At 39.2% G+C, this 11,155-nt stretch overlaps 1 protein-coding gene across 7 annotated transcripts; it reads left to right on the forward strand.

The window, feature by feature from the left end:
* The first annotated feature begins 160 nt into the window (after nt 1-160).
* On the forward strand, nt 161-10,582 carry LOC115167472 (adhesion G protein-coupled receptor G3). Of its 7 annotated transcripts, none has more exons than XM_029721900.1 (16): nt 163-290; nt 385-411; nt 500-610; nt 1,218-1,286; nt 1,423-1,584; nt 1,857-2,160; nt 2,389-2,515; nt 2,619-2,747; nt 3,407-3,526; nt 3,717-3,759; nt 3,859-3,959; nt 4,272-4,396; nt 4,673-4,938; nt 5,150-5,240; nt 5,391-5,671; nt 7,566-10,582. In XM_029721900.1, the coding sequence occupies exons 1-16, from the start codon at nt 284-286 to the stop codon at nt 7,646-7,648; spliced, it is 2,046 nt and encodes a 681-aa protein (XP_029577760.1). In that variant the 5' UTR covers nt 163-283; the 3' UTR covers nt 7,649-10,582. The 7 variants fall into 7 exon arrangements, with proteins under 7 accessions (XP_029577765.1, XP_029577760.1, XP_029577758.1 ...); XM_029721898.1 differs by having other exon boundaries at nt 165-290; nt 4,670-4,938; XM_029721901.1 differs by lacking the exon at nt 385-411 and having other exon boundaries at nt 165-290; nt 4,670-4,938.
* The last annotated feature ends 573 nt before the right edge of the window (nt 10,583-11,155 follow it).

Here is an 11,155-nt window from a genome sequence, read left to right on the forward strand (position 1 = left end):
ACAGATCGTTTTCAGTTCAGACGACTCCTAAACAGTCCTAGTACAATTCTTATTGGAGAAAATGCTATTTTTGTTTCTTTTTGACAATTTTAATTGAAAATAATCACAGTAAAGTACTTATTAATTGATAGCCAGAAATTATTTGATATTGAGATAAAAATGGCTGCATTGGACCTTTAACCACCACATGCAAAACATTGAATTTTTCCTCCCTTGATATTGACTTCTCTCCGTCAGAGTCACAGAGCGGTGTGAGTGCGGAGCTTGAAAGGAATCAATTCATATGAAAGGTAAGTTGAACCCCTTCTGCAACCTGTTTTTGTTAAGTTGATTAACAAAATGTATAGCATGCATACTGAACATGAATATGACACTTTACGTAAGGTTATGTACCACTGAAATATGGCTCACGTGAGTATGTGTCTGTATAGTTCCACTGCGGCCAGCTATTTAAGGTCTTTCCTGAAATCTGATAATGTGGTCTTCTTCTAATTTACAGTTCCATCTTCATCTAATATGTTTCAAATTTCACAATTTGGCTATGGCGTTTTTGTGTTGGTGGTTTATTTTCTTGTGTTGGTGGTTTATAAAGCATCCTCTTCCCAACCTGGTGAGTATAGACCAATGTGTAGACTAACTAACTAACTAACTAACTAACAAGGCTAATGTATTGAAATGTCTCTTCTCACTCCAAATTCACAATATTCAAATATTTTTTCTTGCCTGGATGTTTAGTAAGTCTTTTAAATAGAACACTTTTTGTGTATTACAGTATTACAGTATAAACAATGGATGTTTAGTCATGTTTATTGGTATTCCAATTACAAGTGATGCCATTTTGTGCTCAATTTGCTGAATTTTCTAGGTCCATTGTTGATTAACATGACAAATAAAATACCTATATATACTGTAATGTGTTACTTTGACTGATATTACATTTGCATGTTTTTTTTTTAATCTATTTCCTCATATACATTGACAACAGCTTTCATGATGGTGGACTATGTAACTTTTTGTAGTCCCGTGGTGTTCTTGACAAACAATTTAGTACTTTTACTAAATGATTATATACATTGCATTATTGTATATTGTCATTAGGACTGTTTCATAATGTAATGATCATGAAAGTATTTTTTGTGTTTAGTTTGTATTAAGCTGAAGAAACTTCAGTAAATCATGGAATACTGTTCAGGGATTGCATCAACTCTTTGTTTCAGATTGGATGGTTGTTTGTAATTCCACAAAAAAGCCTGCAACAGATAAGAAACCTTGTATGAATAAAAATGGTAAGTGAGCCTACAAAAAATTCTAACAATAGGTTCAACTAGATTTTAACTAGATGTATTTTACCCTGTTTCTCTCGCAAGAGAAACAGGGTACATGTGAAACTCATCTGTGCTAAATTTCTTGCCATGCTTCCAGGGAATGAACGCTTCTGTACTTATCAAATTTCCAGTCTTACACAGATGTGTACTTTAATAATGGAAATAAGTCATATCCAGCAGTGCATCGATTTAGGAACACAACATCAATTCACATGGAACACAAACTGCAAACTTCCTGATTTGTCGTCTGGATTACCAGGTAATTTTGTTACAGCAAAGTGCCGTTTCTCGACCTTGACGTCCATATGCTGAAAACACTATTTAAAATCTGAGTAACACATTTGCATTCATTTATTTAAACTTTATTCAGGTTATTCTCAAATGTTTCAAAACAAACATGGCCCATATGCCCAAGAGGAATCATGTGTAGATGATCTAGTCTTCTACTGTCATTAACCAAAATAAAGCATGTGTTTTAACTCAGTGTAAGTTGATTTGACCAATAGCCTGGACTCTGTTCTCTACTTACAGATTGCGCCATCAACATCATGCAGCCAAATTATGACGACGACAGAGAAAGGCCCCAAAGAGACTGTGTGGATCAATGGACCTTTATTAGCATGACAAATCAGTGCACTACTAGTCAGGCAACTACTATTACAATTCCAAATAAAGTCCCAACCAACCCCCAAAACATTGCGGGAGAGTGTAACTCTAAAAACATTGGACAGACTTATGCAAATAATAACCTGATCTTTGTTGATGAACTTATCAGAAAATGTAAAGGAAAGGCAAAAACAAAAATGAATGGTCAGCAATTGCATTCCATAAAAAAGTGAGTCCACTTATAATTTGAACTGAAAACAGGGCTGACCCAAGCCTTTTGGGGGACCTAAGCAAAATTGTGTTGCTTATGTCACTTATGCCTAGGTCCGACCTGACTGAAATGTATTTTTAATGTAATTTGAGCTATGTCAATGTCTGACTGAAAGCTATACATATTTTCATGGATTCGTTTAGGGCTGGATTATTCATAACTGATTTTTTTTATTCCCTACAAAAGCACATTTCACAACATTACCAAGCAGGGACCTCAGAAAGTGATCCTAGACAGCATCAAAGGCTCAGTGACAACACAAAAGAAGAACAATTTGCTAAACTTTAGAATGGCTCTACCCTCCACCAATAATGTAAGCATCAACGAAATGGAGTGATGGAAAGAGAGAGAGGTCAAAAGCAAAATGGGGAGATAGTCAGTAATCACATGTATAACTCTTTCTCCATCTCCACCAGGCCACGTTGGAGGAGATGGATGACATTTGGTTGGAGATTCCTACTGAGGCTTTGAATGCTATTCTGGGAGACACGGCAGAGGAAGTTAACCTGGGAGTATTTTGGTTTGAGAATGACAGCCTCTTCCCGGTAAAACAACAGTAACAACCACAACATCTCAGAGATTTCTAATGAAACAGACCTGCAATCATAACGCACACAGACATATTCCAGGACATCCTGATTTTAACAAAAGTACAGAAAAACATCTGTGGTACTTTCTCATTTAACTCCAGTTTGTGAATCATGTAGTGACAACACATTGGTACCAACATACACTGATGGAGTGCACATTTGAATGAAGCCGTTAATCAAACTGCATCGTGACAGCCTGCTATGGAAAGTAGCTCTATTTGTATGACGGGGATTTGAGCACGTTGACAGTTTCCTGAAAAGACCCAACAACCACTTGTATCGCTGTCATCTATGTAAAGTTACAATGGAAACTGCCTGCCTGCTTTCCTACTTCATTCACTCATTGTCATGCTATTAGGCTAGCTACCAGTTACACTATGCTCAAAATACACTACCAACACAACTTGTGGACACAACTTCAGATAAAAGAGAGCAAGTTCACTGAGAAATACGTTGTTGCTTGTTGTTGTGACTCAAACATCATGCCCAGTGCCGCCAGAAAAAAATATCCTTTAAAGTATTTGGTTCTGAGGAGAATTGTGGTCCTCTCTGAAATTTCTTATTAACTTGTATCTTTAGAGAGAATATATATCCTCTCTTCTGATCCCTACTAGGTGGAGGAGAACAACACTGAGCTCCTAAACAGTCGAGTGGTATCCGTCGATGTGGGAGAGGACATCTCAGACCTCAGGAGCTATATGAAGATCACGTTCCGGTACCAGAATGCATCACTGGTTAGTGAGGAGAGCATATCTACATCACAATCAACCATTACACTCTCTTTTTTCAAATATTGATTTATGTTTTAGTTCTTTCACCTGTCAAAAATCTATCAATTGCTTTACATCTCCAATAATTCATGTTTATGATATGGTGTGGATTGGATAGGAGAAGGGTCTAATCAGGTTCTATTCTCTCTGATAGGAAAACAAATCACTTGCATGTGTGTTCTGGGATCTTGAAAATGGTAGTATTATTTATTAACTAAACAAAATACTTTTATGAAGCACTATGTACCACAAAATGATATATTGAAAATGTTTTACTGTATCTCTTTGTTTCACAGATACTGTTGCACATTGGAATTCCTCTGGATGTGTCACTGAGACAAAGGAAAATGAAACAGTATGCTCTTGTAACCACCTTTCATTCTTCGCTGTACTTATGGTGAGAAATCATTTCTGAACCTAACTCTTCGAATATGTTTTGACCTCACTTTAACATTCTTTCGATCAATTGATTAAGGGCTTGATTCAAATCGTATTACGGAAGATCTGCGGTAAAGCACCACTGAGAGTTAAGTGCAATGTTCCCACGCTCGCGGAGACTGCATTCACGCTAAGTGACTTGTATGTTCGCTCAATCGGAAATGACCTTTAAATTTAAATCGTGCTGTACCACGATACGGATTCATTTAAACCCAAAATGAAACACTCAACCAACGTGTGATCTAGCCACTGTGTGTTTTGTTGACGGCAGTCTCCGGGCAGTGGCTCCAGTGCCAGTCTGAGCTCCTCCTCTGTGTGGTTGCTGACGTTGTTGTCCAGGGTGGGCTGTGGAATATCCCTCTGTTTCCTGTGTCTGGCTCTCCTCATCCACCTCAGGTCAGATTATACTGACAGCTAATACTTATGTCCACAACATGCAAACAACGAGCCACCACACACAATGCCACTCAAACAGAACATCCTCATTAGAAAAACCTGTTTTTTTTTATTCAAAGTACTCTTTTTACATCAGCAGTTGTCACGCAGTGCTTTTACAGAAACCTGACCCCAAAGAGGAAGCAGAAGGAGCCTAGAGAGGAACTGCCTTAACAAGGAGCTTTGCTATGTTGTTGATTTTGACATTAGATTTCAAATCTCTTCTTCCCCCAGAAGGGGTAAATCTGATGATTCCCTGTGCATCCACATCCACCTGTGCGTGGCGCTGCTGTGCCTCAACCTAACCTTCCTCATCAACGACAGCCTAGCCTCTCTTGGTGTCCATGGCCTGTGTGTTGCTACGGCAGCAGCCACCCACTACTCCCTGCTGTGCACCCTCACCTGGTTCTCCCTGGAAGGCTTCCACCTCTATCTGCTCATCATCCGGGTCTTCAACATCCACGTCAACAGATACCTCCTCAAACTGAGCCTGGTAGGATGGGGTGAGTGCAATAAGTCAATGGTGAGGACAAGTATGACTGGACTTGGCCTGATCAATGAGAAGTGAACTGTTTCCCCAATCTGCACATGGTATTGTCCAGCTTGATCAGCTCCTAGCTGGAGGGATCTCTGGATCTTTCCAGCTTTCATCGCTTTAAGGAATCAACGCTGTCTCTTGGTGTTTGACTCAACGGGAAACCACATCTCTTTCAGGAATACCTGGCATAGTAGTTACCATAATTGTTGCTTGTGGCAAATATGGAGAATACAGAATATACCAGCAAGACGGCGGTGCTGTTAAAATGTAAGTTATATCATGATATTGATAAATATGTGTTTTCAAATCACCAAAGACTCCCCCTTACTCTCTGTAAAACATTTACTGAATTTGTCCCTGTCTGTGTATGTATGTGATTGTGTCTGTGACTCTCTCCGTCCGTCCGTCCATCCATAGGTGCTGGCTGACTGACTCTGCTGTGACCACGGTGTCCTTCTCGCACTTCGTGCTGACATTCGTGGTGAACACGCTGTGCTTTGGGTCTGTGACAGTGAAGGTGGTGAGGGCCCACCGTCAGAGTCCTGTCCTGAAGGAGAGGGGTATGAACAGGGGGACAGTGCTCAGTCTGCTGGGTCTGGCCTGGCTCCTGGGGGTCTCCTGGGGGGTCATGCTCTTCCAGTTTGGCCCCCTGAGGGAGACAGCCTTCTACATCTTCTGCACCATCAACTCTCTCCATGGTGAGATAAGATACAGCCCTTATTCTCATTCACATCAGGTACACACATGCACACATACATACACACACAGTAGTCCTGTGTACGGGAGCACAATCTCATGAAAAGTCAATGATAAAAAGCTCATGGTAATTTAACTGCTGATAATGCAATAGTACATTCACTACAGGTCAAATGTTTTAGAACACCTAGTCATTCAAGGCTTTTTCTTTTATTTGTACTATTTTCTACATTGTAGAATAACACATATGAAATCATGTAGTAACCAAGAATGTGTTAAACAAATCTAAATATATTTTATATTTGAGATTCTTCAAAGTAGCCACCCTTTGCCTTGATGACAGCTTTGGACACTCTTGGCATTCTCTCAACCAGCTTCATGAGGTAGTCACCTGGAATGCATTTCAATTAACAGGTGTGCCTTCTTAAAAGGTTAATTTGTGGAATTTCTTTCCTTCTTAATGTGTTTGAGCCAATCAGTTGTGTTGTGACAAGGTAGGGGGTATACAGAAGATAACTCTATTGGTAAAAGACCAAGTCCATATTATGGCAAGAACAGCTCAAATAAGAAAAGAGAAATGACAGCCCATCATTACTTTAAGACATGAAGGTCAGTCAATACAGAAATTTACAATAACTTTGAAAGTTTCTTCAAATGCAGTAGCAAAAACCTTCAAACGCTATGATGAAACTGGCTCTCATGAGGACCGCCACATGAATGGAAGATCCAGAGTTACCTCTGCTGCAGACGATAAGTTCATTAGAGTTGCCAGCCTCAGAAATTGCAGCCCAAATAAATGCTTCACGGAGTTCAAGTAACAGACACATCTCAACATCAACTGTTCAGAGGAGACTGTGTGAATCAGGCCTTCATGGTCGAATTGCTGCAAAGAAACCACTACTAAAGGACACCAATAAGAAGAAGAGACTTGCTTGGGCCAAGAAACACGAAGTGGAGATTTTTGGTTCCAACCGCCATGTCTTTGTGAGTCACAGTGTGGGTGAACGGATGATCTCCACATGTGTATTTCCCACCGTGAAGCATGGAGGAGGAGGTGTTATGGTGACACTGTCTGTGATTTATTTAGAATTCAAGGCACACTTAACTAGCATGGCTACCACAGAATTCTGCAGCAATGCGCCATCCCGTCTGGTTTGGGTTTAGTGGGACTATCATTTGTTTTTCAACAGGACAATGACCAAACTCCCTTCAGGCTGTGTAAGGGCAATTTTACAAAGAAGGAAAGTGATGGAGTGCTGCATCAGATGACCTGGCATCCACAATCCCCCGACCTCAACCAAATTGAGATGGTTTGGGATGAGTCAGACAGCAGAATGAAGGAAAAGCAGCCAACAAGTGCTCAGTAACTCCATCAAGACTGTTGAAAAAGCATTCCAGGTGAAGCTGGTTGAGAGAATGCCAAGACTGTGCAAAGCTGTCATCTAGGCAAAGGGTGGCTATTTGAAGAATCTCAAACATAAAATATATTTTGATTTGTTTAACACTTTTTTAGTTACTACATGATTCCATAGGTGTTATTTCATAGTTTTGATGTCTTCACAATTATTCTACAATGTAGAAAATAGTAAAAATAAAGAAAAACCCTTGAATGAGTAGGTGTTCCAAAACTTTTGACCGGTAATGTAGATCTAAGGGTATGATGGATGCAAAACATATTTACATTGGTGTAAGTAAAAGCATGCCTTTATAAAACACTGTAGGTAATGTCCTGGTTGTGGCATTGACACCAGATTAACAACCCAGTCTGATACTGTGGTCTATGGTCAGGGACCTACAGCTACACCAATGTGTCTCACTATTGTATACAAACACAGACTTATCATCTTCCAAGAGCAGCTCTTGTAATTCAGTCAAAATGCTTATTACAACCAACAGGCCTCTTCCTGTTTCTACGCTATTGGGCTTTAACTCGGCCAGAGAAGGCATCTATCTCCACGGCAACCACTGTATCTTCTTGAACTGAGATGCATCCAGCTGAGAGGCCAGTCCCTGACTAACACGGTTAAACCTTTTACTACTAATACCACTGCTTCCATTTTATTACCACAGAAACACAATATTTAGTATGTTGGTTTATAACTTTCACTATAGGCAAACCTAAACATACATTATAAAGCGTAATTACAAAATGAAAACTTGTTTCCAGGTTTGCACGTAAGCTTACTGTGCTCATAATACTTTTTTTTCTCCAAAGTTGTACTGTTTATTGCACTTTGTGTGCATTTTGTTGTATTTTGTGACCCACGTTCCATGCATATTCAGTTTTGATGTGTATAGTCCTAGGCAAACAGGGAACACATCTATTAGGTTCAAATTATTTTCATCTCTGAAAATATTCAAATCCAATCTTTCACTCACCATCGTGCACGAGGGTAAGGAGTGGTCGACTGTGAATTGGTGCCTTTCTGTTTCTTTGATTGTTATCAAAAACCCTCTGAAAGATATGCCCTTTTTTTAATCCATCTTGGAGAATTTTGAATTCCCCTTTGGTTTTTGCAGAATAGCCATACAGTATATAGCCTCCTAGCCTATGGGCTACCTGAGAGAACATTAGGCCTACAAGTAGATAGTACCTTAGCATAACACCATATTTGCAGGGATGGGAATTCAATGTTTAGAAATTAACATTTTTAGATTGTGTAAACTTTTTCTTTGTGACAAATAATTTATGTAAATAATAATTCCATAATAATTTGAAAGGGGGAGATGCCTCACAAGCCTCTGGGGTTTTCTACCTCTCCTGCAAATGCTCTTTTTGTTTTCCTTTTACTTTGTGATCATATTGTTTTGTATTTTCTTGTGTGCAATTTTGTGTCATTGACATTGAGGGGGTTCAATTGAAACCTATGACTACTTTCACCCCTCCCAAACATCAAAATCATTATTGCTACCTTTTGGAAGATGAGGTAAAGGTTTAGTGTGAACAGAATAAAAAAATGAAGAAGCCCATCCTGAGCAAAGAGGAGCTACAATCTCTGAAAAAGCTACAGTCAGAACCAACCATTCCAATTCGACAGGCGAATTTCGAACACAATTGTTTGTTTCTGAATTCATAATAGAATTGTCAGACCAACACTTCTACATGCCACTGCCCTCTGACCCCATTTCCACCTATAATGAACAGATCAAAGAGACATTGTTTGAAGGAGTCAATCATAACATCGTAGATGAAAAAGCACAAGCATTTTTGTATGTCCCACACACCTGCACCCCCTTGTACTACATGGTGCATAAGCGACACAAGAATCTGGACGACCCTCCGGGCAGACCCATTGTGTCAGAGATTTGGAGCAGAACTGAGAACATCTCACTTTGTCAACCATCACCTGAAACATATTTTTTTCTTAACTCAAAGACAGGTGACCGTAAAACTCTTGACTGACATTGATACCAGAAGAGGTTTTCTTAGAGTATTTTTTGACATTCAATCTCTGTACACAGTCATTCATGGTCAACTAGGAATAGAATTTGAGCTAATGTGTTAGTTTGTTTACTCAACTTTTTAAAATGCTTGCTGAGTAAAATTACAAATTCATGTTTGGCTTTGAAAGGCAACACTGTAAAAAAAAAAAAATTTAAGGAAAGTTCTTTTTTTTTCGAACAAAATGTATGATGTATATGGAGTGTTATAGAAGGAAAGGGTCCAGACACTTTGAGATTTCACTTGTTTTTTAGAAACTTAGGGAAAGATATGCAATAGGCTAACTAGCAATCATGCCACACATTAAATCATTCAAATCTGCACAATTTTCAATATAAATCCTGAAGATAGAGGAATAGCTGATAGGCAGCGGAGAGGCCATGTGCGTCATTACGTATGCAAGAAGAGTAAAGACACCCAGCTCAAAAAGCTCCCCTATTAATCTTGTTTAGGGATAATAAAAATATCAGTTGTGGGTTTACTCTGGACATTATAGAAAGGCACTGTAGCAGGCCAGTCTGTATTTTTACTTCTGATTCTGAAGAGCTGTCTTTTGCTGATCATCATTCTCCCGTCGACGTTCAGAAAGTTTTTATACCATTTGACTTATTTTACATTGTGTTGACTTATTTTACATTGTGTTGAGTTACATCCTGAATTCAAAATGTATTAAATATGAAAAATATTCACCCATCTACACACAATACCAAATAATGACAGTAAAAAAATATGTTTTTAGAACATTTTGCAAATGTTTTGAAAATTAAATACAGAAATATTTAATTTACACAGGGGTGCAACATTGCTACACAATCTAATATGACCCATGGTCCTTCTAGCCGTCTAAGGAAAAACTGCCCACAGTGTCACACCCTGACCTGAGAGAGCCGTTTTATTTCTCTTTTTGGTTAGGTCAGGGTGTGATGTGGGGTGGGCATTCTATATCATTCTATTTCTTTGTTTTGGCCAAGTGTGGTTCCCAATCAGAGGCAGCTGTCTCTCGTTGTCTCTGATTGGGAATCATACTTAGGCAGCCTTTCCCCACCTGTGTTTGTGGGTAGTTGTTTTCTGTTTTGTATTCTGTACCTGACAGAACTGTTAGTTTTCCCCTTTGTTATTTTGTTTGAGTGTTTTTGATAATAAAAATCATGAACACGTACCACGCTGCGGTTTGGTCCCCTACTCATTCAGACGAAACCCGTTACACACAGCTACAGTAGGTAAGAGATGATATGTTTATATTATTGATAAGACTGAACTAGATCAAAGGATATTCAATAATCAAGATTGTGTTGCACCTTTAACCAATAGCCTAACAAATGAACAACTCTCAACCCTCCTTCCGGGTGAATTGGACTGATTTACAAGTTTTCTCTCTGAAAAATGTAGTTCATTTAATCTGATTGTCATAAGGTTCCATGACTTTGCCAACACAAGGCATCTGAACAGATAAAATTGATTTTGATGATTTATTACATGTTGGGTGTTTATTTAACTTTTGTATACCTGTGGTGTTCCCGGTCAAAAATGACCTGTCAATAGAAATGAATGGGTGAGACTACGATTAGTGTATAAAATTGAGTTCAGGCACATGCCCATTCATCAGATGGACACACTTCCTCTCCCAGACCCCCACATGCAATTGTGTTTGAGTGCGCACACACACACCTCACTCCCCTTCTTGACTTCCATGGCAACCTGCAGGGAATCTTTCCCCAGTAGAATCTTTCCCCCACGGGAACAACACCTGTTGGCATTCTCACAAACAATCGCAACATTGTTTCAATAATACACTGCTCAAAAAAATAAAGGGAACACTTACACAACACAATGTAACTCCAAGTCAATCACACTTCTGTGAAATCAAACTGTACACTTAGGAAGAAACACTGATTGACAATAAATTTCACATGCTGTTGTGCAACTGGAATAGACAACAGGTGGAAATTATAGGCAATTAGCAAGACACCCCCAATAAAGGAGTGGTTCTGCAGGTGGGGACCACAGACCACTTCTCAGTTCCTATGCTTCCTGGCTGATGTTT

This window comes from Salmo trutta, chromosome 29, assembly GCF_901001165.1.
Source record: "Salmo trutta chromosome 29, fSalTru1.1, whole genome shotgun sequence".
In the NCBI taxonomy this organism is placed as follows: domain Eukaryota; kingdom Metazoa; phylum Chordata; class Actinopteri; order Salmoniformes; family Salmonidae; genus Salmo; species Salmo trutta.

Coding starts and splice junctions, on each gene's coding strand:
- LOC115167472 (XM_029721898.1), top strand. Junction 1,585..1,856: donor TTTGTCGTCTGGATTACCAG/GTAATTTTGTTA, acceptor CTCTACTTACAG/ATTGCGCCATCAACATCATG. Junction 4,939..5,149: donor ACTGAGCCTGGTAGGATGGG/GTGAGTGCAATA, acceptor CATCTCTTTCAG/GAATACCTGGCATAGTAGTT.